Source organism: Zeus faber (genome assembly GCF_960531495.2).
Source record: "Zeus faber genome assembly, chromosome: 18".
NCBI classification, from domain to species: domain Eukaryota; kingdom Metazoa; phylum Chordata; class Actinopteri; order Zeiformes; family Zeidae; genus Zeus; species Zeus faber.
The window spans coordinates 29,587,146-29,613,859 of NC_137210.1; the positions used below are offsets into that span (position 1 = coordinate 29,587,146).

Below are 26,714 nucleotides of genomic sequence, written 5' to 3' on the forward strand. Positions count from 1 at the left end.
GATGACAGCAAAGCCTTCCCTGGCCGCTGGGTCTCACCCGCAGGAATGTGTCACCCAGCCGGGAAGCAGCAGCGTTATGTCCAAAACGTTCAAATGCTGAAGCTGGGATCACTGAGAGCTGAGAGCTACGTCAGACTGGACGCTGGACCAGCTGATGTATACAGGCTGTTAGAGACCGGCTTTCGTCCTCCAAGGGTGTGGTCCCATCACAGCGGCAAATGGAATGAATCACACTTTACATATTTTACTTTATTTTAAAACCGCGTGTTGCTTTTTAAAATGAAGTTGTTCCCTCCAAACGAATCTGAAAGGTTTTTGTGCCAAACCATTGGTTTAAAAACAGTGAAACTGCTTTTTATCACAAACACTGTAACTCAGTGAACGTCCTCTTTTCTGTTTGAACGCTGTTAACGAACGACAGGTCTCTCCGACCAATCAGAGCAGAGTATTTACAGTTCAGTACCAGGGTGAGATGGAGGATCTCACAGTTCATCCCTTGTACCGAACCCCATCTGAAGATGGGGAGGTGGGATGGGATATCGGGTCTCTGTGGTGAAGACCAGTTTGGCCCTGACCAGGACCAGATCGTCCCGCAGGGAGGTTGGTGGTTTACCAGCGGGACGCGCTTAAACACGGCGGCTGGAGTGACAGCGCTGCCGCCTGGAAGCAGCTGTCGGGGTCAGGCTGCGATTAGAAGCCTCATAACGTCTAAAAATACAAACTGAGGTGATTAGAGAGGGATGCTTGGCAGAGCAAGTCCCTCCAGACTGAGCTGCCGCTGCTACTCAGAGACTCACATTCTTGGCTGTTTATGCATCAAAAGTTGACAAAGGAATATTACTAAGTAAGTCAGTAGTACTAAGTATTTTTTCTGGATTAAATAAACAACATCCATTAAGAAAAGTGTATTTCTGAGGTTTGTTATTTTTCAACCCAGTTCGAATTACGGGGGGATTTGTGGGGGGGGGGGGGGTCTGACCCCCCTAATAGGGACTTGGACCCCCCCAAAAACAGTTAAAAACAACAGGTTGGGGGTGTCAAAACATTTATATATTCTTACCTGTAATCATAAACATTACAATATATTTCCCGTATTTAACCTGGAAGAATCTTGTAATTGGGTTTCATCCCTGAAGTGGACCGTTCCAATACGCTGAGCATGGAACTGCAGCTCAGATAAGAGCCATCTTTTTTTTTCCCCAAACAAAGCAAATAAAAACAGTGTTTTTATTGTAGATGTATTTATTTTCCGATATTTTCTAATTGAATGAAACAAAAATATATTACTGATTACCTTTATTTGAAAGTAACAATATTACTTTCTGTGTAAGGTAATACGTTGCTTATTAAACAACGTTTGAGCAGACATGTGACCAAGTCTCTCTTATCCAAGTCTCAAGCAACTACCAACTCACTTTTCCCTTCGCAAGTCGAGTCGTCTCCCTTTTTTAGTTTGATATTTTGTGAAAAATATTGTACATTTTTTAATCAATTTGAAAACTGTATATTTTATTAAAGTTTCTATATTTGAGGACATCTAACTTATAATAATAAATAAAAAAACACACAAATAAAAATTTGATAGATAAAATAAATAAAAATGTAATTTAAGATCATTTGACATTTTCTTTTTCCGAATTCCAGTGAACGCATCATCAATTCCGAAATAAATAATTTTCCCGAGTTTCCCGAACGCAGCACGTCCTGTCTAAACGCGAGTGTAAACAAACACGACGCGTTTTAAACGCCTCGTCGGACTTCTGCGCTTATTTTGGTGAGTAACTTAAAAGTAGTGTAAAACAGACAAGTACAGGATAAATAATCAGTGTTTCTCTGTTTATTATACTTATGCTGCTTAACTGCCGATGCTGATGTGGTCCAAAAGTCAAAAGGTTGCCGTTTCTATTACTATGTCGCAAATCAGCGGCAGAAGTTCTTTACGGCAATATCTGACGTCGTTTGGCGTCACCGTGCTTTACGTTATCGGCACTTGGGAAGAATGTAAACAAACATGGAGGGGCGTGGAGCATCACGCTGCGCAAACGTCTCTTGTTTACAACTTCCAACTTGTAAAAAAACAACTTGTGTTTGATGAGGAAATGTCAAACTGCAACATCTGTCTGTCTGACAACACGAGGTGAGGGGGACCGAGCCCAAACAAAGAACCTTTTGTTTACAGTTGAACACCCAAATCAACGCACGAGTCATAAAATGTCCCCTGCATTTAATAAACTGCGGTGGTGTCGTCTCCTTCACCTGACGTAGTCGCGGCAGCACATGGACGGATGTTGTGAGGACCCGTCGTCCTCCCTCCATGTTTGTTCACGCGGCTCCCACCTGCAGACGTCACGCTGTTCTCCCGCCGGTTTGTGAGGTAGCTGAGGGGGCGGGGCCTATGTGTGCCGCTGTCCAATCACGTGGGCCTGATCAGATCACGTGACGTATTTAAACCCAATGAGACCAAGTGACGAGAAAGTCAGATATTCACTCTAAACGATGGCAGGACGACAGGAAGTGGTTTCATCCCATCAATGACACGCCCCTAGTTATAAAACCATGTCCGTTAACAGTTACTTTGGGATGGTAATGTGTTAGTTGACATGGTACAGTGTGTGGTGCTTTCATCATGAGGAACTTACCGCTCTGGAGTAACATCACATTCAGCATCGCTGTGGGAGAACTGACCATCATCGTGCAAAATGAAGTCCATCCATCTCACTGGTCTGAGATATGATTCAGAGCTTCCTCCACCGCTTCACCTAATACATTACATTAAGTCATTGATCAGACGCTTTTATCCAAAGCCACTTACAATTATTGAAACAGTGACGGACGCAGCCATCAGGAGCAATGAGGGGTTAAGTGTCTTGCTCAAGGACACTACAGCATGCTAGCAGGAGGAGCCTGGGATGGAACCAGCAACCTTTACATGACTAGACCACCAGCTCTACCTCCTGAGATACCATCCCCATACAATCCATAACGATACGGAGAAGAAAGTTTTCACAGGCAAGTGAAACCGGATCCTCGTCTTGTTTACGGAAGAGACGTCAGTGACGTCAGGATTTATTACTCGATGGTAGATGTTGGTACACGCCCCCTCCACAACGATGTCTCCTTGTGTGTGTAAAAGTACTACGATTCAAAGGTTGCACCGTCGTGTTGCACCGTCGTGTTCTTTCTTCTTTTCTTGTTTCTTCGTGTTGCACCACCTTGTTGCACCACCACGTTGCACCACCATATTGCACCCCGTGGAGGGGGTTGAGTTGGCTGTGATGTATGACATCATCACTAGGTGGCACTAAACTGTACACACTGCACCTTTAACACAGTGTCAGCAGGTTGTTGACTTGAAAGTCATCTGCAGCTCAGTGGATGATCAATTTATATATATATGTATTTATACATATATATGTGTATATATATGTATTTATACATATATGTGTATATATATATGTATTTATATATATATATGTGTACATATATGTATTTATACCTAGTGTATATATATATATATATGTATACACATAAAATATACATATATATATATAAATATAAAATATACATATATATTTATGTATTTATGTATTTTTTTATTCTTTATTCTATATTAAAAAAAAATCATTAGTTTTGTTGTATTTTTGCCACAATTTTGTTGTTTATTTTTGGGTTATTTTTCTGGTTTATTCTTGTATATTGTTGTATATTAAGTCTTTTCCTCTCCCTGCCCCCCCTCCCTCCCTGTCTGTCTCTCTCTCTCTCCCGCTCTCCCTGTCTCTCTCTCCCTCCATCTCTGTCTCTCTCTCTCTCTCCCTCCCTGTCTGTCTCTCTCCCTCTCTCCCTGTCTCTCTCTTCCTCTGTCTCTCTCTCCCTCCCTCCCTGTCTCTCTCTCTCAGGGTGCCGCCCATCATGTCGACCCAGGCTCCATCCTTCACTCAGCCTCTGCAGAGCGTTGTAGCACTTGAGGGTAGTGCTGCAACGTTCCAGGCTCAAGTTAGTGGTAAGAATAGAAAGAAAACACCCAAAACACCTGAAAACACCTGAAAACACCTGAAACACTGAAAACACCTGAAAACACCCGAAACACCTGAAAACACCCGAAAACACCCGAAACACCTGAAAACACTGAAAACACCTGAAAACACCTGAAAACACCCGAAACACCTGAAAACACCGAAAACCCCCAAAACACCTGAAAAGGCAGCCGCTCCTTGACCACTACCTTGGTCCCCCACAACTATTTACTGTAGTTACAGTGAAATGACATGAATGTTGAAAAGTAGCTTCTAAATGGCGTCACAAGGCGCCAGCTCTGGCTGGTGTTAGCATTAGCATGTAGGCGGAGTCACACAAGGTGCCTTATACTGTGAGAATAAATGCTCTCACATGGCCCCGCCCCAGTGTTCCAGACGGATCAGGTTCTGTGGTGCTGTCCTGCAGGGTGTCCAGTTCCCGAGGTGAGCTGGTTCCGTGATGGCCAGGTTCTCTCTGCTGCGGCTTTCCCCGGTGGTCAGATCTCGTTCAGCGACGGCCGCGCTGTTCTGACGATCCCCGCTGTGACCGCCGCCCACAGCGGGAGGTTTTCTGTCCGAGCCACCAACGGTGCCGGACAAGCCACCAGCACTGCCGAACTGCTAGTTACAGGTAAGACTAGTACTGGACTGCTAAAATCAGGTTAGACTAGTACTGGACTGCTAGTTCCAGGTGAGTGCATGCACATGACCGTTGGGCTTGGTGATCATCATCACACTAATCCCAGGAACTTTCTTACAACATCAATACCTAGTTTTCAGTTGTGTGGAGACATTTGAGAAGTCTTCATGAGACCAAGTTTCCAAATGTTTTCTTCAAGTTGTTGATCCTGAATTCTCGCCGATTAATGACGGTTTGACTTATCTAATCATATCTGATCTAAAATGTCTCCTGTGTCCACAGCTGAGACTGCGCCACCAAGCTTCATCCAGAGACTTCAGAGCTCCACAGTCAGACAAGGAAGCCAAGTGAGACTGGATGTCCGTGTGACAGGAATCCCTACACCTGTGGTGAAGTTCTACAGGGAAGGAGCCGAGATCCAAAGCTCCGCCGACTTTAGGATCGTTCAAGAAGGAGACCTTTACAGTTTATTGATCGCTGAAGCCTTCCCAGAGGATTCTGGGACGTACTCTGTAAATGCCACAAACAGCAGCGGAAGGGCCACCTCCACTGCCGAACTCCTGGTTCAGGGTAAGTGTGAGGCTGACTGAAAATCAGTTGATTTATTTTCTGATTATTTTATCTTTGTTACCATGACTCCCAAAACAGTAAATGTTTCCACTTTCAATATAAACTGCAGCAGAACCTTTTTATTATTTCATAGTTTACCAGGAAACAGGAGGGAAAGCCACTTTGAACCTATCTATTTATAGGTTAAGTGCCATGCGCTGTTATAAAACATCTACAAACTCTGCCTCTTCTATTGTACATATTACTACAAATATTCCAAGTATTGCTTCCTGTTCCGTGTTTTTAGTCATATGAGGACTTCCTGTGCAGTGGAACTTCCTGTCGCTTCCCACATTAAGAACAGGCGTATTCTATGGATGTTGCGATGTGGGCAGAGCAGGAAAGCTGGTTGTCATGGAGATGTGGGCAGAGCAGGAAAGCCGCTTGTCCAAAATTACCCCAAGGTTCTTGTGAGGAAATATGCTTGTGTTTTGTCCATATTGGACTTCAGATGCACAGACATCCTTGTTCTAATGTCTTGAAGACAGCAGGGATGCGATTTTCTATATGTGTTTTTGAGGGGAAAGGATAGAGATAGAACTGAATGTAATCTGCACAGCAGTGGGAGGAGACCGTGGGAGTAGATCACACCACCAAGTAAGTCTACAAAGAGAACAGCAGAGGAGCCAGGACGGAGCCCTGAGGGACTCCAGATTTTGGAGTGTAAAGTCTGGACAGGGATCCTCTTCATGAGACTTCCTGTGTAGAATTGGTAGTATATGAGGACTTCCTGTGTGGTGGTGTTATTCCGTTGAGAACTTCCTGTGTGGTGTTGTTCATCATATGTGGACTTCCTGTGTGGGGTCATGGTCTCCCACTGTGTGTGATGCAGGAGAGGAAACCGTTCCCGTGAAGAAATCCAAGACGGTCGTTTCCACTTCTCAGATGGAGACATCACAGAGGAGAGTGGAGAGGGTACGACCTGTCTGTCTGTCTGTCTGTCTGTCTGTCTGTCTGTCTGTCTGTCTGTCTGTCTGTCTGTCTGCCTGCCTGTCTGTCCCTCTGCTTCATATTCACTATCATTCTGTGTCCAGCTTCCTGTCAGACTGTAGTCAGACTATTTTCCTGCTTCCTGTTTCCTCAGCGGATGGAGGCCAGCTTTCAGAGCTCCACCATGATGCAGATGGCGATGCAGGTAGAAGGAGGTGTGGTGACCCAGCAACTGGCTCATAAGACCCCACCCCGGGTTCCTCCCAAACCCACTTCCAAGTCCCCGCCGTCACTCATGTCCCGGGTGTCTGGAGGACGCCAGCAGTCCCCGTCCCCCGTCCGCCACGTCAGGGCCCCTGCCCCGGCCCCTGTCAGGTCAGGACCTCCACTTACAAACAAACACTAAAAAACAAATGGTGTTTCTGGTTCAAATGATGCTCTGGTCTCGTGCTGAAAATATGGATGTTCCTCTGTAGTAACATTTAGTATTTTGTTGTATTATTTAGCATTTTGTAGATCTACCTAGAGGAGGATTTCCTGATGCGTTTGTTGTTCTCTGCAGGCCAGTGTCTCCGTCCACCAGACTGTCCGTCTCCCCAATCAGACCAGTCAAATCCCCCATCATGACCAGGAAGCTGGTGAGTGCCCCCTCTCGTGGGCAAAACTAAAACACCACCAACCGACGACTGAATACTCACTCTTGGGTTCTTGCCTATAATCAGTACTGATAGGGGTACTGAAATATTACACAGCAGTAATATTGACATCACTGATTTGGATAACATGTTTTTATTATTTTCAGGAATTAATTTATTTACTGCTTTCTTTGAAGAAAATCCGTTAGAGCGTGAAACTTTCTCAGAATTTGAGAAAGAATCCGTAATGTGCTTGGTTCCAGGTACCTGAATCAGAATGGGACCTGGCACCTGGCTCAGGTTTCTAACTCTTTGATTTCATTCGCTCCCTCTTCGTCCAGGTGTCTTCCTCTTCGGAGGTCCTTCCTCCCTGGAAGCAGGGTGCCTTCATGGCTGAGGCGAGCTACGCCAGTATGAGCTCCGCCAGTATGAGCTCCGCCCACATTCAGATGGAGCAGCACTGGCAGGGTTCCTACACCCTACAGCAACAGCAGCAGCAGCAGCAGCAGCAGCAGCAGGTTACCACTGTCAGAGAGGTAAGAGCACCAAGCCGCCATCTTTATCTGCAGCAAGTTCAACTATATATATGTATTACATACATAAGAACCCTTTAATCATGATGCCATTCAAGAACATTCAGCAAGGTTTGAACTGCTGTAGCGCTTTGCTCTGCTGTCACCTAGTGGTGGGAGTCTGGTCCAATTTAAACCTGGTTTGACGTAAAAATAAATTGTTTTTTATTAATTATTATTCATTGAAAAAAGAAAAGGAAAAAAAAGAAAATCAATTATTGAGCAAAAATTGGGCTACAGATTTCCAACTTTTTTTAAAATTTGCAAATAAATATTCTTTCTCTCTGCGGATGATAGAATATGTTTTGGGGTTCAAATTGAGGAGAACAGGTTTTCAGATGTTCACATCTGTTCTGTAGTTTTTCCAGGTTTTAGCAACACAGTGTCTTTTGTTAGTGATGAAAGAATCCAGTTCTGTGCTGTGGTTTGGGTCGAGTGCTGCGACTGAACTAGGATCAGCTTCCAAGAAGCTGTGATCAGCTGATCAGCTGACTGAAACCGACCCCTGGTGCTGATGATCAGCAGGTTTCTGTCATGGCTGCGATATGACAGACCATAATGTTACTTCATGTGTTTGATGGCCAGTTTGGCTGAATCGAAGGGGGGAAACGTTAAGATGCTGTAAAGATGTTTGATGAAGACACCATTGGTCACCAACCAGACCAATAAGACTGAAGAAACTGCATCCACCCTCCTCACATCCACCCACACTGCACCAGCCTCCTGCTCTGCACGAGGACAATACGAGTGATGATGATGCTCATCTCCTCCAAATCATCAAACCTTGTGGATGTTGTTTGTTATAACTTGACTTTGTGAAGTTGAAATTTAGGTTTGGTCGACTTACTACGATGGGACGGGAGGTACAAATGTCAAAATTAAAGTGTAAAAAAGCACATTTTAGAGTTTACTATTTGAAATAATTGCGATATTGAATTCCATATCTGAATCTTTCCTCCCCACTATATGCCTGTTTGTGTTTCAAAGGAAAATGCTGGTATTTTCTTTGACCTAAACCATGTTTTGGATCATTGGGTGATTGACATCAGAATCAATCTCTCAGGTCGACGCCCAACGATCGAAGAAATTAAGTTTAGGTTCCAAAATACCAGAGTGTTCCTTTAACGTGGAGTTCCTCTGGTGGTGCCATGGATGTGCTGAGATCTATGTGCTGCTTGTTGTGTCTGCAGGGGGAGGGAGGGTTAAAAGCCGAGGCGGTGGCCACCGTCATGGCCGCCGTCGACCTTGCACGTGTTCGACAGCCTGTGCATGTGGAGGCGTCCGGACATGAAGAGGAGCCTGTAGACTTAAAGCAGGAGGCCCAAAAGCACTTCACGGTGCAAAGTGTGGCCGCCCCCTCAGAGCAGCACCAGGTTGGACCACTTACTGTCTTTTCCTGATCGCTTCCTTCCCGCGCTCCCCCTCTTTCTAACCTCTTATCGGTCCACTCTGTCGGTCACTCCAGATCCAAAGAGCTCCAGAGCCCCCCCGCCAGGTGGAAACTGCTCTCACTGCCTCCCCAGTTCCACATTTCACAGTTTCTAAAGTTACTGTTCCTAAACATGACTCTAGCTATGAGGTAAGGGAAGGTGGCCGACTCTAAAATCACCCCACCCATCTTAACATTCAGTCTAACAGACATTGGCGTGGTGCACACTCAGACCCCCCAAATCACCCACTCACTTCCTTCCTTCTTTCTCCTCTCAACATCGATGGGAACGTTCTTCATTCAAAGCACTGAGATTTCATTCTCTCTTCTCATCCTTTTCACTTTCCTTCCATTAACCCCTATTTAAACCGATCTCCATCTTTCCGTGGTGGTAGTAATCCCAGATAAGGTCCATCCTGTGGTTGGTGTTGGTAACGCTGTTGTCCTTGGCTTGGTCAGGTTTCCAGGGCAGGTTCAGCTATGGCTGCACTGAGGAAGGAGCTCTCCTCTCCTTCTGCTGCCAGAAGCATCATCAGGCCGGTCAAGTCTCCCAGCCCTTCTCGTAGAGCTGTGGAGGTCCGGGCCCCCCTGGAGACCCCGGAGCACCCGGAGCCCAGCCCTCCGCCCTTTAAGGTGCCCAGACACCGGGCTCAGTACTCCGCTCGTCTTCAGACAGGGAGCGAGGACGACTTTGAGGAGTGGGAGCCTCAGGTTGGTCCAGTGCTCCCTGTTCCAAACCCATCACCTTACCCATCATGACACAGCGGACTAACTGGAACATCTCTTACCCACAATGCACCTTGTGTGAACAACGTTCACGAAAAGAGAGCAATTTAATACGTAGGAAGTAGTGAACAATATAAATGGTACTATGTATGGAATAATGAAGTATAAAGATTGTACTACGTAGGGAGTAGTGTACTTCTTTTCAGTTTTTGCTTCTTCACTTCCTGTTTAACACCGTGTGCAGCCTCTCCTGCGTTCCTATTGGTTTAAAACTCCTCTTCATCATAACGCCTCAGCCCGACGTTGCTCCTCACCCGCTTGTGGAGAAGCTCTTTCCTGGTCCGTCTCTCTTTGTGTCTCTTCTGCTTCCGTCTTCACCTCTGGCTGGTGAAGGTCGTTCCTCAGGACTCGTTTCTGTTCTAACCAGCTTCCATTCCCTCACTCCCGCCATCTGACTCCGACCGCACGGAACAGTGTGACTGTACTGACGTTGTACCTCCGTCCCACAGGAACCAGCCGCCGTTCCCCTCCCGGCCCAGGAGCCGGCCGTGCCCCCTGCCCTGATCGCTGTGAGTTCCTCCTTCCTCCACTGCCTCACGCTGTAGGAGCTCCTACTCTACTGAGAGGGCACATTCACACTGCCGCGGAACACAGACAGAACCCAACCTAACCTTTTCCTACAACCAAGCAGCTATCACCAAGTAGCAACAGGTTCAAAGTTCTAGGCATACAGTACAACACAGAATTACTACAGTACAACAGTATTATAAATATTATAGTACTCTTCAGGGTCTTGCATGAGGAGCAAGGTATCAGAACAGAAGCCTTTCAGCACACTGTGCAGCACGGTGTTTCATTAATTTACTCATGGTAAACCTGAGACAGGGGGTGTGCAGAAGGCCTGGCTTGAAACACAGAAGCGATCCGTTGAAAGGATTGACAGTTTGGTGGGAAGTCTCCACAGCGTTGTAGGAGCCTCATCCGGCTCAGATCTTCCTGGTTCTCCTGGTTCAGGCTCTGCAGAACGTGACGGTGACAGAGGGGGAGAGCGTGACTCTGGAGTGCCAGATCAGTGGGGAGCCCCGCCCCGCCACCCTGTGGTTCAGAGAGGACTACAAGATCGAGAGCTCCATCGACTTCCAGATCAGCTACCAGGACGGATTCGCTCGCCTGGTGATCCGCGAAGCGTTCGCCGAAGACAGCGGTCGCTTCACCTGCACGGCCACCAGCGAGGCGGGAACCGTCAGCACTTCCTGCTTCCTGCTTGTCAAAGGTAACAGGAAATGACCAATTTCAAATTTGGAATAATGATGACCTTTGACCTTCCTTTAAATATATTCACAGCACTGAGAAAGGCCTAGTTAATGAAAGTTCTCAACCTGGAGACAGAATTAGTTGACCCGGGCCTCTAGGTGACGCCATTGTTTGAGACCTTTCTGAAATTTGAACTTTTTTCAGTCTCTGAGTCTTCATTACTCTGGAGCAGACATGGCACCAACATCCCAACGACCTCACTCTGCTGTTTCAAATGTCTTTCGTTCTGTTCATCCGATCGAACTCTTGCTGTGTCTGGTAGCTAATGCACCAAGACCCAAATGTTCCTTTGTCCCCGAGGGAACTAAGATGATGATCGTGTAAAACATTATACATATATATGTTTGGCCCATGGCCAAACATCTGGACATCCAAAACCAATCATGTTGTTTTGTATTGATCGTCCTTTTAGTCTCAGAGGAGGTCGAAAGCAGAGAAGAAGCTGTAGCTGTTGCTGAAGTGGGAATAACTGAAGAGAAAAGGTGAGTTTTTACTTTTATCAGTATTTAAGATAAAATATCAACTGTTAATGTTGATTAGTATGAGTGTTAATACTTGATTAGTTGATTTAATTATTTGGATCTACTGATTCAGCGTGTCTGGCAGTACAGGTTAGTACACTGGGTAGTACAGTCTGTACTGGGTAGCACACTGGCAGGGAGTAATACTATATATATTGTATATATCACATATTAGAACATAATATTAACATAATGTCATGTAATTAATAATGTAATTATATGATATTGTAGTTCAACAAAACGCTCTGTTCATCCTGCAGCAAAGTGCTCTGCTGCTCAGTGTGTTTCAGCTGTTGATGATGTTTTTCCTTGAGTGATATGAAAGGTTCATGGGGCTTTGACCACATTGTCCATCTATGATGTTACTCCAGTGTTGTCATGGAGACGAAGGTCCAGAGCGTGACAGAGTCTGAAACTACAGTATCCATCGCTCCCTTCTTTGTGAAGAAGCCCAGCGTCCAGAAGCTGGTGGAGGGAGGGAGTGTTGTGTTTGAGTGCCAGGTTGGAGGAAGCCCCAAACCTCACATCATCTGGAAGAAGAGCGGAGTGCCGCTCACTACCGGATACAGGTACACCATCTAAGGCTTTCTGTGTGCTGTGGCTTCAGCTGATAGAAGGTCAGAAGTCTTCAATAACAAGCTGCTCCTCCCTCTGTCCTTCAGATACAAAGTGGCCTACAAGAGGGAGACGGGCGAGTGCAGGTTGGAGATCTCCATGACCTTTGCCGATGATGCAGGAGAATACTCCATTTACGCCAAGAACCAGCTCGGAGAAGCTTCAGCCTCAGCTACTCTGCTGGAGGAAGGTGCGCCAACATGGAACTGCAGCACGATTCGTGCATCTTAACATCTTTTCATAGCAAGTCCAACATGTTCCACCTGTGTGCCCAACATGCTCTTTAAGTCTGCATGTTTGTTCCCATTGAAGACAGGACTGTCATAGCGTTATGTGAATAGCAGCCAGTCACGAGAAAAAAAAAAGTTATCTCATTGGTCAGTCAGATTTTCACCAATTTCGAACAATGCTAAAATCCAGCTCAGATGACAAATGGAACGTACTGTCGCAGTATGACCCTGTCAGAGCTCACAGACACTGTATGCTTTTATTTGAAGAGTATTCTGTGTGGGGTTTTTTTTCTGCGTGAACAATTCGGACCTTGAAAGGCCTTAGATAAAGAAAGCACGAGCAAACAGCGGGTCGGTCGGTCAGCTCCTACCTTCTGCAGCTGACAAACACATTTCTTTGTATTTACATTTATTCATTTTATCATCAGTGAAACAGTTGCCAGATGGCAAGTGATGTCTGCATTCAGCCACAAGTCTTTGAAATATGACAACACCAAATCAGTATAGAAATGTCTTCACTCATTAGATTCTGTTTATAACAGGTTTCACTTTTTTGTACTTCTGAATCAACACTCAGATTTTGTTTCCTTCCCAAATGCAGCAGATCTAACCACTAAGCCAGGGGTCTCAAATTACCGGCCCGGGGGCCACATGCGGACCGCGAGACATTTCTAATTTATTTGAATCACAATGCTTAATTAATACATGCAATTTTACCTGATGTTTTCAGAATATAAAACAGAATAAAATAGAACACAACAAATATCTATTTTTTATGATGACATACATATTATTAGGCCTTCACTATAAAAACAGGAAAACACGAGACAGCTTATTTTTCCCTTGATGTTCAACATGGCCCCCCTAGGACAAGACAACCTGCCAGTGGCCCCCAGGTCATTTCAGTTCGAGACCCCTGCGCTAAAGCCCCTTTAACAGGAGTACCGGGTCTGATCGCATTGTGGTGCCATTGTGTTTGTGCAGAGCAATACGAATCTTTCATGAAGCAGCAGGAAGTGACTTATAAAACTGAAGTGACCGCTGCAGTGACACAGGAGCCCACAGTGGTGGTCAGCCAGTATGAGCTGGAGCAGAGGAGCACCATCACCCCCATGAGCTTTGTTTCAGAAACGGTATGTTGTTAAGTTTCAATGTGCGTTCATATCCGTCTGGTGAGCTGAGACTCGATCTAATCCGAGAATACAGAGATACAGTTTAAATGCTCTCAAAGAATGAAATTGTTCACTTTCCAGTGATTCATAGGATCTGGTTCCACAGTCTAACAACGCTTTTTGTAATGGTATTGTATTTTGTTATCACATGCCACATCTTTTAAACATTGTGAACAAACATGTTTTCAGGAATTCCATATTTCTGCCTTTGAGGAGAGAATCATCCAGGAGATTGAGCTCCGGATCATGAGGATGACCTACAGAGAAATCGTGACTGAGGATGGAGAACTGATGGTGACCGCAGCACAGGAAGAAGCTGTGCCGCCAGCCATAGACACTCCAGTCAAAAACTACAGGATCATGGAGGGAATGGGCGTTACTTTCCACTGCAAAATGGCTGGAATGCCACTGCCAAAGGTGAAGGGGAGAACCGCCTGAGTATGATTTGAGAGGGAGAATACTTTTGATGTAGGCCAAAGAGAAATGACTCTAGACACCTTGCTTTCTTCCTATAGATTGTATGGTACAAAGATGGCAACCGTCTTCAACGTGGTGGACGTTACCAGATGGAGGTTCTTCAGGACGGCAGAGCCAGCCTTCGTCTGCCTGTCATCCTTCCAGAGGACGAGGGTGTTTACACCGCCTTCGCCAGCAACATGACGGGAAATGCCGTCAGCTCTGGCAAACTGTACGTGGAGCCTTCTGGAATGGGAACACCTCAAAGAGGCACTCCTCAGCCAGCAATGCAGAGACTCAGGTACTTTTTTTAGCTTTTTTTTTTTTTCCATGGATGTTTTTTTTTCTTGGTGTTTTCCTTCTTTGGTTTAGAGGAGGGGATGGCGTTTACCACTATGTAAAATGTATGCTTGTGAAGCGTTTGCGAAATAGCATTCTGCAGAAATAGCATTCTGTAGAAATAAACTCTACTTGACCGGACATGTCAAACTGACTATACATCACATCGTCAGCAAATCTTGAATAAGAATCACAGCCAGTGAAGCAGACAATCGGAGGCAGGAAGGGTTAGAGAGTGTGCAGGTTGGTTCAGAGGAAATACACTCAGATCAGATAAGGTGAGAAGGGCTTGAAGATCCTGCTGAGGTAGTGATCTCATTGGAGGAGGGTTAAGGTACATCCTCAACGGATGGAGCTACAGGCTCCTGCTAAAGATGGTGTGACTGGGATGACTGACTTCTGGAAGTGATGGTGATTTTGGAGCCAGAGTTTATAACCTAAGTCCTGATTGTCGATGCCGAGGGCCAGTTCGATGTACCACCATGTTGGCAGTCCATCACCAGAGGCTTGCATTTGTTGTGATCAGAGACAGGAAGTCTGATGCCAGAGACATGAAACACTGCCAGAAGAGAGCTGCAGATGTGAGGTGGGAGGTTAGGAATGGAACAGACGTATTCTGTGGATGCTGTAGAGAGAAAACCTACAGGCGGTTGGTGATGTTGACACAGCAGGACAGTTGGTTGTCCAGGGTCACCACAAGGTTCTTAGCAGTCAGATAGCATGAAACAGTGGTGATCTTAGTGGCGATGGGGAGGTCTGTGAGAGGTCTATCTCAGGGAGGAAGAGTAGTAGCTTTAACTGGAGTTGGTGCAGGCATCTAAACACTGATGTCTTTGAGATATACAGAGATAAGCCGTTCGCTTTGAGACTCTGAAGGAGAGGTAAAGTGGAGTATCATCTTCATCGCAGTGACAGAAGAAGTAATGGGAGGTGAGCAAATAGCTGGGGTATGTGGAGAGGGAACAGGAATGGACGTCAGACGGAACCCTGAGGGGCACCAGTGTTGAGAGCGACTGGCCCCAAACCTGACCACTGTAAATACAATGGTATTGATCTAGTTTGCTCTTTTCTCAGATCTTCCTCTCCTCGCTCACTGAGCCGATCTCCTGGCCGTTCTTCCAGCCGTTCTCCAGGTCGTTCTCCTGCTCGCAGGCTGGATGAGACAGACGAGGCTCAGCTGGAGAGGCTCTACAAACCTGTGTTTGTCATGAAGCCTTCCTCATGCAAATGCTCTGAGGGGCAGACTGCCAGATTTGACCTGAAGGTCGTTGGTAGACCGATGCCTGACACATACTGGTTCCACAATGGTAAGACAGCGAGAACAGAACTCCTCTAGATTAATGCTTATCATCATTCACTCAGCACACCTCTAAACTCTATTTTTATTTTCAGGACAACAAATTGTCAATGACTTCACCCACAAGATAGTGATTAAAGAAGATGGAACTCAGTCTCTGATAATAGTTCCAGCCATGCCTCAAGACTCTGGAGAGTGGACAGTTGTGGCTCAGAACAGAGCTGGAAAGTCCTCAATCTCTATTACTCTCACCGTTGATGGTAAGGTTATGTTACACATTACACTTCCTGGTCAAGAATTATGCTTGTAGTACATTGTTTATTGTGCTCGTAGTATATTGTATCTTGACAAGTGATGTTTTTCGCTATCTGCAGCTCGAGAGTGCCTGGTGCGCCCCCAGTTTAACGAGAAGCTGAAGAACATCACTGTAAAGCAGGGAACTCTGGTTGAGTTGGCTGTCAAGGCCATTGGAAACCCCATTCCTGACATTGTCTGGCTGAAAAACAGCGACATTATTACTCCACACAAGTACCCACATATCAAGTACGACTTTGAATTTCTATATGCATGCCTTATAGTTTCACATAGTTATAATAGTAGAAATTAGTAACAACTAGAAATAGTTACAACTTTCAGGTTTTGTCCCGAAAGAACAAATACCCTAATCAATCAATTTAAATGTTTATTTCAGGATTGAGGGGACTAAAGGAGAGGCCAAATTCCAGATCCCTTCACCAGTGGGTACGGACAGTGCCTGGTACACAGCTACAGCCATCAACAAGGCTGGAAGAGATACCACTCGCTGTAGGGTCAATGTAGAGGTGGACTCTGCCCAGACTCAACCAGAGAGAAAGCTCATTATTACCAAAGGAACCTACAAGGCCAAGGAGATCGCAGCTCCAGAGTTGGAACCCCTTCATCTGCATTATGGTCAGGAGCAGTGGGAGGAGGGAGACCTTTATGACAAAGAAAAACAGCAGAAACCTCAGTTTAAAAAGAAATTGACTTCAGTCAGAATGAAGCATTTTGGTCCAGTTCATTTTGAGTGCAGACTGACTCCTATTGGTGACCCCACCATGGTAGTTGAGTGGCTGCATGATGGCAAGCCTTTGGCTGCTGCCAACAGGCTACGTATGGTCAATGAGTTTGGCTACTGCAGTCTGGACTATGAGGTGGGTTACGCCAGAGACAGCGGTGTCATTACCTGCAGAGCTACTAACAAGTTTGGAGTTGACCAGACTTCAGCAACCTTGATTGTCAAGGATGAGAAAGGCCTTGTTGAGGAATCCCAGCTTCCTGAGGGAAGGAAGGGCGCACACAGAATCGATGAGATGGAGCGCCTGGCTCATGAAGGAGGACCTGCTGGTGTCAGTACTGACGAAGAGACTGAGAAGACAAAACCTGACATTGTTCTGCTTCCTGAACCAGCTAGAGTTCTGGAAGGTGAAACGGCAAGATTCCGGTGCAGAGTGACTGGTTATCCATCACCCAAAGTGAACTGGTACCTCAATGGACAACTAATTCGCAAGAGCAAAAGATACAGACTTCGTTACGATGGTATTCACTACCTGGAGATAGTTGATGTCAAGTCATATGATTCAGGAGAGGTCAAGGTGGTTGGAGACAATCCATTGGGCACAACAGAGCACATTGTGAAGCTGGAAATCCAACAAAGAGAGGACTTCAGGTCCGTTCTCCGTCGTGCACCAGAACCGAAGGCTACAGAGAGCGCAGCAGAGACTGGAAGGATGGGTTTCGATATCATGAAGGTGGACCGACCAAGTGAAGCTCTGCAGGATAGAGAAGTGGTGAAACTGAAGAAGACTCAGAGAATCATTCACGAGAAAACATCTGAGGAGTCTGATGAGCTGAAAAGCAAATTTAAGCGCAGAACAGAGGAAGGGTTTTATGAGTCAATTTCTGCTGTTGAGTTTAAGTCTCGCAAGAAGGATGACTCCTATGAAGACTTGCTGAAGAAGACAAAGGAGGATCTGCTGCATCACTTGAAAGAGAAAGAAGAGGCAGAGAGGAGGAAAATGGAAGAACAAGGTACCGTGACTATCCCGACCATCAAACCAGAGAAAGTGCTGCTGTCTCCTAGCATGGAAGCACCTAGGATCCTGGAGCGCATTACCAGCAAGACTGCTGCTCCCACGGACGAGGTTCGTTTCCATGTCAGGGTGGTGGGCAGACCAGAACCGGAGTGTCAGTGGTTTAAGAACGGCGTCCAGCTGGAAAAGTCTGATCGTATTTACTGGTATTGGCCCGAGGACCATGTATGTGAACTGGTGATCAGAAATGTCACTGCAGATGATTCTGCGAGCATCATGGTGAAAGCCATGAATGTCGCTGGGGAAGCTTCAAGCCACGCTTTCCTGTTGGTACAAGGTATAGTGCAGTTTACTTTGATGCTTTCAGAGCCTGTTATCACCAGCAACATGCTGCAATTTTCTGTTCTATTCATTATTTATGTATTTACCTGTTTTTCTCGTTACAGGCAAGACAGCAGTTAGCTTCACTCAAAATGTGGAAGATGTAAGTGCGAATGAGAAGGACACAATAGTGACGTTTGAGTGTGAAACCAATGAGCCTTTCGTCAAGGTCAAATGGCTGAAGAACAACATGGAGATCTTCTCTGGAGACAAATACAGGATGCACTCTGACAGAAAGGTCCACTTCCTGTCTGTGCTGATCATCGACATGAAGGACGATGCAGAGTACAGCTGTGTTGTTATAGATGACGACAACATTAGGACCAGCGCTAGGCTCTATGTAGAAGGTTTGTTTGGCTAATCTCTAGACTGCTCACTTGGGTTTTTTTAGATGATTAATTAATTGAACTAGAAAGATGATTTGTTTGGCGTTTCTCAACCTGTTTCTGCTCTGTTTCTACTGTACCTTTTCTCCCAATGGTCTTAAGGTGCTGCCCTGGAGCTCATCAAGAACCTTGAGAACACAGAGGTTCCAGAGACCTACTCCGGAGAGTTTGAGTGTGTTGTGTCCCGTGAGGATGCTGAGGGCAGCTGGTATTTCGGAGACAAAGAGCTCTCTCCTTCCAGTAAATATGTCATTTTGTCCCGTCGTGGAAGACACAGTCTGTCTGTCAAGGACGTGAAGAAAGAGGATCAGGGGAAATACACCTTTGTTTGTGGAGATTTGAGGACCAGCGCTTCCCTGAAGATGAAATGTAGGCTCCTCCATTAGATCTAACAGTAGAAATAACTATTGACTGTCTATTTGACTCACTGTCATTTATGATCAGATATTTTTATTGTGTTAAATTTCCTGTGATTATGGTTAACATTTTTCTACACTGCCCAGTCCTGAATTGGTATGGAATAAACAAAGATATTCAACCGAGTCTGTACTCCTTCAGTGCGCCCTGTGACGCTGATGCAGCCTCTGAGCGACTTGACCGTCTGCGAGGGCGACATCGCTCAGCTGGAGGTCAGGTTCTCCCAGGAGAACGTTGAAGGAAGCTGGATGAAGAGCGGCAAGGCCATCTCGGCCTCAGACCGGGTCCTCATGGTTATCGACAAGCTGGTTCACAAGCTGCTGTTGGAGAACGTCAGCAGGGATGACGCTGCGGTTTACTCGTTTGTTGTTCCCGCTCAGGAGATCTCCACCTCTGGCAAACTCAACATCCAGAGTAAGACGGAGAAACAACGTATACGATGTATAGGAACTCTAAAGTATCGAGAGCCTAGACTCTGTTAAATTTCACTTCCCTTTCACTGTATGATCTACAATCGCTAACGATCTTTAATCTTCTTCTGACAGCTATTGATATTTTGGTGCCACTGAAGGATGTGTCTTCCGTTGAGGGCACCAAGTCTGTCCTGGAGGCCAAGATCTCCGCCCAAGACATCAGCTCCGTCAAATGGTACCACAACGACAAGCAGCTGACAGCCAGCGACAGAGTCCACATAGTGACGAAGGGAGCGAAGCAGCGTCTGGTCTTTAGCAGGACGTTTGCCTCAGATCAGGGCGTCTACAAGCTGCTGGTCGGTAAAGTCGACACCAGCTGTCAACTGACCATTGAGGGTAAGCTTCTGTTCTTAAACGTAATAGTTATTATTAGTCTAGAATTAGTAGCATTCATGAAGTCATGACACCAGTCGGATATTTGCATCAGGAAGTCTCATTATGTTTGTAACGTCTGGATCGGGCAGAGGTGCAGATCGTCCGGCACATGGAGGACAAAGTGTGCTCAGAGTCCCAGAACGTCACCTTTCAAGTGGAGCTTTCTCACCCTGGCATCGACCCCGTCTGGACCTTGAAGAACCAGCAGCTCAAAGCCGGCCCAAAATACAAGATGGAGTCCAAGGGGAAGATTTACACTCTAACAATCTTAGACACCATGAAGGATGAGGAAGGCCACTACACCTTCCATGCGGGTGAAAAGACATCTAGTGCCATGCTCACCGTCTCTGGTAGGTCCGACTCTTCCTCATCACCTCATCACTGTACATCTAGAAGCAATCTACACAGCTACAATTACTGCTACATTACTTCACCATTATACAACTAGAAATGCATAGCTCTATGTATTTCTTGTTATATCGTGATGAGGTAATAACACCTTTTTGGGAGTTAATTCCATAAAAGTGCACTGGCCTACCGGCACTGTCTTTGTGAACCCGAGTCAGAAGGTTTTAGATGGTTAACCGCTGAACCAGCTCTTTTCCCCTCAATAGTTGGACCTCTGTCTAGTGGTTATTAGCAAATCCAGCCAGTTGACTCAAGGTACTTGGGAGGACCTTTACTTTGTGCACCTGGAAGTTCAACTCTCTGTCATTCTCTCCCTGAAGTCACTGGGGGAGATGGTAGTGAAAAGCCATCAAACTTATGTGGTTTCAGCTGAATGGAAGTATTTCACATACTTTTAACAACATGTTTCATAGACCATGCTTGATATGTAACATTGTTGGCACAGTTTCCGGCACTGGTGGCAACATTTTGGCACTGTTGAAGGTCTGAAGTTGTCTGACGGGTTTAGTCAGGAAATCATGCAGGAAGTCATGCAGAGTGGTTGCTGGATGTTTGCTGTGATTGTTGGTGCTAACTTAATTGTAACTGCTGTAACTTTAGGTCATTGAAGCAATATAGAAATAATATTTAATCAAATTGAGCATTTCGGTCTTCTTCCTGTAGGTGGGGCAATCTCTCTGCCTCTGCAGGATGTGACAGTAGCAGAGTCCCAGACGGCGGAGCTGGAGTGCCAGGTGGCCAACGCCAGCGCTGACGGCAAGTGGCTGAAGGACGGCCAGCCCGTGGACTTTAACGACAACGTGGTGAGCCAGGTGGACGGAGCTGTCCGACGTCTGCTGATCATCATCACCAGACCTCAGGATGTGGGAGAATACACCTACCAGGTGGCCAACTCCAAAACCACAGCCAGCCTGCGGGTGGAAGGTAGGTCCACCTTCTGCTCCTGCAGCAGCAGTAACACAACCACACTGACATCACTGTATAAGTATAAGAAAGGGTTAATGTCCAGTCAGCTGGTCATTATTGGCAAAATAACACAGACAGGGTGATCAGGCCCCCCACACGAATCGGGCTTGTCTTGTTGGGGTCTTTGCTGATAATAACCCACTAGCTGCACATTATCCTATGGAGTGATACGAGGGCCAAGATTCCAGGCGGTCCTTATGAAGAGATTGGCATTATATACAGCATTGTTCAGAAATAACTGACCACTGATTTCCAATCAAAATCGAGTATTCCACAGAACCATGATATAATAATAACTACTTCTGTAGCACCGTATATGCAAATGGAGATGCTCAGGGTCCTCAAGTCCTTATGAAAAAGAGAAATAAAAAATGCTCTCCTTATACAATAAGTGAATCAAAATCCAGACGTTGAAACATTTTCACGCTGCTCACCGCTTGCAGCTGTGAAGATGAAGAAGACACTGAAGAACCAGACAGTGACGGAGACCCAGGAGGCCGTCTTCACCCTTGAACTCACCCACTCAGACGTAAAAGGATCCCAGTGGATCAAGAACGGAGTGGAGCTCCAGAACAGTGACAAATACGAGATCACCTCCGAGGGCATGGTCCACACCCTGAAGATCAGGAACTGCAACACCCACGATGAGTCCGTCTACTCCTTTAAACTGGGCAAACTGTCTGCCAACGCCAGGCTCAACGTGGAGAGTGAGTACCACCATGACCATGACCGTCATGTCTCCCAGGGAAACCTAAACAAAAAAATAAAAGTAAAATAATAATAATAATTATTGTTATTATTTTTGTTATTATTGTTATTATTGTTATTATTATTATTATATTCTCCTTAAGAAGAATATATATAAAGAAATAATAAATAAAGAAAACTAAATTTCCTGTCAGACTTGGTGTTTCTGACTGTTTATAGTGTAAAAGTCCTAACAATGAATCAATTCCGTTTCTAAAGCGATCAAGATTGTGAAGAAGATCAAGGATGTGACATCACTGCTGGACGCCACGGCTTCCTTCGAGCTGAGTCTGTCCCACGACGACATCCCCGTCACATGGATGTTCAACAACGTGGAGCTGGAACCGAGCGAGAAGTGCAAGATCTTGGCGGAGAGGAAAGCTCACAGGCTCACCTTGCAGAACGTGGACAGCAGCGACGGTGGAGAGTACACCGCCGTGATCGGACACCTGCGCAGCTCCGCCACGCTCTCCGTGGAAGGTTTGTCCGTAACCCCAATGACATCCTCTCATGTTGCTCTTAGTTTGAAAGAAGAACTGGCTGTCATTTAGAGCATCTAACCATCCAGAGCATCTAACCAACTTTTTTGGACAACATACAGAAAAATTTACGAAGGGCTGGGCCACTCAATGGAGGTGAGGTATATCACCTGAAATCTAGTGTATTAAAGTTAACAAAATCAATCAAATGTAGGTAAATTATGCTTGATAACTGAATATGCTTAAAGAAAAAAAAACTACATCACAGCTTTCCATGAATGAGTTTATTTATTTTGTTACAAAAATGGTTGTCAGCACACTGTCAAAACAGCAGCCTCAGATTGCTTCTCAGTCAGGATGGTGATCCCTCTTCACAGCCCTTCACAGAACATGTTTGCTCACATAATGTATGTTGAGCAGAACAGACTCTAGGAAACTTGGCCTTTTCCAAGCTCCGCTAGAAGTCAGGTCAGGAGAGAAGCTGATGTTGATTCTTTAGGGAATCATCACACTGCATTTCCATAAGTTCTAACTGCAGACTCTCTTCCACTTGTTCTGCATCCATCAGGAAGGGAGTGGAGAACAGCTTCATTTCTTTCTCAATGATAGAAAAATCTTGGAAGCTCTGACTGAATTCTGTCATGAGAGATGTGATCACAGACACACGTTTCCCCTTTTGAGCAGAAGGCTTGGTCTTTGGAAAAGCTCATTTGATTTTGGACAGTGTGGGGAGGTGCAACATTGAAGTTGCGTAGTTACTGTGCTCATAAAGTTGTGGTACAAGCTGTTGTTTGCCTTCTAGGCTCTTGTTCAGTGTGTTCAGATGATCAATAAGTTCAACTTAAAAAGCCAGGTCTGCCACCACAGAGGGTCACTCAGCTCATGAAGAGCTCGGTCCTTCTCTTTCAAAAACTGGTCGATTTCTGATCTCAGGGAATAAAACCGCTGCAGCACGGAGCTGCGACTTAGCCAGCGCACATCAGAATGGTAGAGTAGGTTCCCCTATTCGGCATCGACATCAGATAGGCAAGCTGGAAATTCTCTGTGGTGTCTGAAATTTTCTGCACTCACTTACTATTTTGCGTTTCTTTGGTTTTCCCATTTTTGGTCACCGGTAGGAAAAAAATTCTCTTTGATTGCTCGTGTTTTGTGATAGAAGCTGCCCTGTTCAAGACAGTAGCTCCACCTAGTGTTAAAACTAAGAAGTACAATACAGTCAAGCGCAAGTTTCATGTGTGGGCCATATTCCATTATATTTTTAGAATTTGCTGTGGGCCAATTAAAAATGGACCACGGGCCACAGTTGGCCAGCGGGCTGTAGTTTAGACACCCCTGATCTAGAGCATCTAACCACTGAGAACATCTAACCAACTAGAGCATCTAACCATTTAGAGCATCTAAGCTTATAGAGCATCCAACCATCTAGGGTATCTAGAGCATCTAACCAATCCAGAAGTAAAACCTCCATTTCCTGCTTGTTCCTACAGCTCTGCGTGTGACCATGCCCCTGAAGAGTGTGGAGGTCCCAGAGACCCAGTTGGCCACGTTTGAATGTGAAGTTTCCCACTTCAATGTTCCCTCCACCTGGCTGAAGAACGGCGTGGAGATCCAGATGAGTGAGAAGTTCAGGATCGTGGTCCAGGGCAAAGTCCACCAACTGAAGATCATGAACACCAGCACCGAGGATTCTGCAGAATACACCTTTGTCTGTGGAAACGACAGAGTGTCCGCCACGCTCACCGTCAGCCGTGAGTTCACCTTCACCAACACTGTCCCAGTCACGCCGGAGCGTCTTCACATCTACAATATGAGCATCTTATAAGTTAGTAGTTTAGATACAAAAGAAACTTAGTTTACTTTTACACTGTCTGCAGCCATGTTGCTATGATGGACACAAGCAATCTGCCCCAAAATTCAGACTTTGAATTCCAACTTAAGTGGCTGCTACTTTGCCTTTTTACGACTGGGAGGTTGGTTTTCCGGTGTTTCGACCAAATGCAGCATAACAGTATGTTGAAGTGAAAGTTTCAAATAAGAAGAGAAAAGTTATCAGCATCATTGCACGATAATGTGCCTGAATACTTTAGAAAATATTTCAAGTTGAGTACAACTGTGCAGTAGAGTCATGAGGCCGGACATCAGATCTGCGCTACACTCCTTCTAGACTGCTTGGACTTGGTTCTTTCCATAGACGGTTTGTGTGCGTTGTGTCCTCAGCCGTGCTCATCACCTCCATGCTGAAGGACCTCAACGCCCAGGAGAGAGACACCATAACCTTCGAGGTGAACGTCAACCATGAGGGCATCACCTACAAGTGGCTGAAGAACGGCGTGGAGGTCAAGTCCTCGGACAGATGCCAGGTCCGCAGCAAGCAGCTCACGCACTCCCTCACCATCCGGAATGTCCACTTTGGAGACGGAGGAGAGTACCGCTTCATGGCTGGGTCGGCTGCCACGTCAGCAAACCTCTTTGTTGAAGGTAATCGCCCCAACCTTGATCTCTAGATCCTATTGATTACCCTCCAGAGTAGAGTGCCACGTACATTCTCCTTCAAAATTGACAGCCAGGTTTGAACGAAAATGTCTCAGAAACTAGTTCTCCATGACCTAGACCAGACTACACTAGGTCTCCATGACAACCAGGGTTGCCAGCATCATGCTTTACCTTTTTAGAATTAAGATTTGAAATCAATGTTTTTCATCACTTTTGTAGTGAGAAAATTATCACAATTACTAAGTTCAAATTACTTTAAATACTGAGCTATTCTGCAGAGCACAATTTCAAATGCCTGTTTATGTTTATTAGTGACTGGGTTGCCTTTGGTCTCTTTTCCAGCTCGTGTGATTGAATTCACCAAGAAAATCAAAGACATCAAGCTGACAGAGAGGAAGAGAGCGACGTTTGAATGTGAGGTTTCTGAGCCAAACATCCAGGTGATGTGGATGAAGGACGGACAGGAGCTGGACCTGTCCGAAGAAAGGTAGGCTTCATACCGTATGTACATATACTGCAAATGTCAGATAGTACATTGAGAGACATCACATTACTGCCAAATGTGATTATATGGTAGTAGCCCATGAACTGCCGTCACGTTGGCTTCACAGTGTTTTTATTGATCCCACATAGGGGATTGGAAGTCTAAAGGTTGAAGTTAAAAGCAGTTATTTTCCCCCAGATACATAGTGACAGCAGAGAAGTTCGTCCATCGCCTGCTGATCCAGACGGTTCGCATGTCGGACGCGGGGGAGTATTCGGTGGCGGCGGGATCCAGCGTCTGCCGGGCCAAGATGACCGTGGAGGGACGAGATGTCAGGATCACCGAGCCTCCGCAGAGAGAGATCACAGTAAGACGTCACACCCACACACACTGGATACCATTCTGACCTACTGGCTTTTGTATCTTCAATAAATGTCGACAATATGGATGGAAGCGACAAAGCAAGCTGTGTCAATGAGGAAGCAGAACCAATCAGGCAGAAACACCTCCTCCCAGTTGGACGGGTTAAAATGGTCTCAGACCGCTACCAAGCACGTCGGAGAAATCCCTGTTCTACTCATTTGGTAATCAGAAGGTTTCCATCCCATAATATGTTCAGGAGATGACGCTGGCAGCTTTTTAAACAGCATTTTTACTATTGACTGCAGTTGTTTGGATGTACCATTGTGTGGAGGACGAGATCTAAACACAAAGATTCAAAGCTCTGGTCACACATTAAGCTCTTACTTCATAATGAATTGGTTAACAATAATGAATTCATTCATTATTAATCAATCCATCAATGAATCTGTTTCCACAAATAATTCCAATGAACGAACACAATTCTATATTAAAATGGTGAATAATAGGAATATTATTGATAATATTACATTTTATTAAAGAATATTATGTATTATTGAATGGGATATTGTATCAACTCTGAAATCAGTTGAATTCATAATGATGTTTCCCTTATATTCTAGAATATGTTACCAGATTTATGATTATTCATTTCATCAATAACTTTGTAGATAGTCATAAACATACGTCAAATGGTGAAAGCACGACGCACCTGAAGGATGTTTAGCTTTTAGAGAGCCGCTCAGCTGTGTCCGTTCTTGGTCAGGTTGTGGAGAAGCAGCGAGCGACCTTTGAGTTTGAGGTGAACGAGGACGATGTGGAAGGTCGCTGGGTGAGGAACGGCGTGGAGATCAAGCTTTCAGAGGAGCAGCGGTTTAACTACGTGTGCATCAGGAAGCTCCACCGCCTGACCATCTCTGAAAGCTACAGGAGTGACGCTGGAGAATACACCTTCTTAGCTGGCAAGAACAGGAGCTCCATCAGCCTCCATGTCAGAAGTAAGTCCCACTAAATAGTTAGCACCTCTTTAGGAGAACCGGAGCTCCATCCGTGTCCGCATCAAAAGAGCCAGCTCCCTTTTGTCCGTCCTGGACATAAGGGCTGATTTTCTACCGTCCACCAAAATGTGTTGGACTTTGAAGGAGGTCCTCTCCTAACCTCCTACTTCCTATCCATTTGTCTCCTCTCATCTCCTC

At 45.5% G+C, this 26,714-nt stretch overlaps 1 protein-coding gene across 1 annotated transcript in view; it reads left to right on the plus strand.

The window, feature by feature from the left end:
* The window catches only part of ttn.2 (titin, tandem duplicate 2), a 211,128-nt gene that overhangs the window by 1,187 nt on the left and 183,227 nt on the right, over nucleotides 1-26,714 (plus strand). Inside the window, exons 2-35 of the mRNA XM_080018974.1 lie at nucleotides 3,897-4,000; nucleotides 4,441-4,644; nucleotides 4,936-5,223; nucleotides 6,095-6,177; nucleotides 6,347-6,567; nucleotides 6,755-6,830; nucleotides 7,169-7,363; nucleotides 8,590-8,652; nucleotides 9,288-9,539; nucleotides 10,064-10,123; nucleotides 10,569-10,827; nucleotides 11,281-11,350; nucleotides 11,761-11,958; nucleotides 12,052-12,194; nucleotides 13,219-13,367; nucleotides 13,596-13,823; nucleotides 13,922-14,163; nucleotides 15,276-15,508; nucleotides 15,594-15,758; nucleotides 15,873-16,041; nucleotides 16,190-17,886; nucleotides 17,996-18,277; nucleotides 18,419-18,685; nucleotides 18,875-19,147; nucleotides 19,279-19,542; nucleotides 19,671-19,931; nucleotides 20,653-20,913; nucleotides 21,399-21,662; nucleotides 21,922-22,182; nucleotides 23,669-23,929; nucleotides 24,399-24,659; nucleotides 25,017-25,161; nucleotides 25,357-25,525; nucleotides 26,285-26,516. Of these exons, the coding sequence (XP_079875100.1) occupies nucleotides 3,910-4,000; nucleotides 4,441-4,644; nucleotides 4,936-5,223; nucleotides 6,095-6,177; nucleotides 6,347-6,567; nucleotides 6,755-6,830; nucleotides 7,169-7,363; nucleotides 8,590-8,652; nucleotides 9,288-9,539; nucleotides 10,064-10,123; nucleotides 10,569-10,827; nucleotides 11,281-11,350; nucleotides 11,761-11,958; nucleotides 12,052-12,194; nucleotides 13,219-13,367; nucleotides 13,596-13,823; nucleotides 13,922-14,163; nucleotides 15,276-15,508; nucleotides 15,594-15,758; nucleotides 15,873-16,041; nucleotides 16,190-17,886; nucleotides 17,996-18,277; nucleotides 18,419-18,685; nucleotides 18,875-19,147; nucleotides 19,279-19,542; nucleotides 19,671-19,931; nucleotides 20,653-20,913; nucleotides 21,399-21,662; nucleotides 21,922-22,182; nucleotides 23,669-23,929; nucleotides 24,399-24,659; nucleotides 25,017-25,161; nucleotides 25,357-25,525; nucleotides 26,285-26,516 (8,287 nt within the window). The 5' untranslated portion in view covers nucleotides 3,897-3,909. The remainder of the gene's footprint in view (nucleotides 1-3,896; nucleotides 4,001-4,440; nucleotides 4,645-4,935; nucleotides 5,224-6,094; nucleotides 6,178-6,346; nucleotides 6,568-6,754; nucleotides 6,831-7,168; nucleotides 7,364-8,589; nucleotides 8,653-9,287; nucleotides 9,540-10,063; nucleotides 10,124-10,568; nucleotides 10,828-11,280; nucleotides 11,351-11,760; nucleotides 11,959-12,051; nucleotides 12,195-13,218; nucleotides 13,368-13,595; nucleotides 13,824-13,921; nucleotides 14,164-15,275; nucleotides 15,509-15,593; nucleotides 15,759-15,872; nucleotides 16,042-16,189; nucleotides 17,887-17,995; nucleotides 18,278-18,418; nucleotides 18,686-18,874; nucleotides 19,148-19,278; nucleotides 19,543-19,670; nucleotides 19,932-20,652; nucleotides 20,914-21,398; nucleotides 21,663-21,921; nucleotides 22,183-23,668; nucleotides 23,930-24,398; nucleotides 24,660-25,016; nucleotides 25,162-25,356; nucleotides 25,526-26,284; nucleotides 26,517-26,714) is intronic.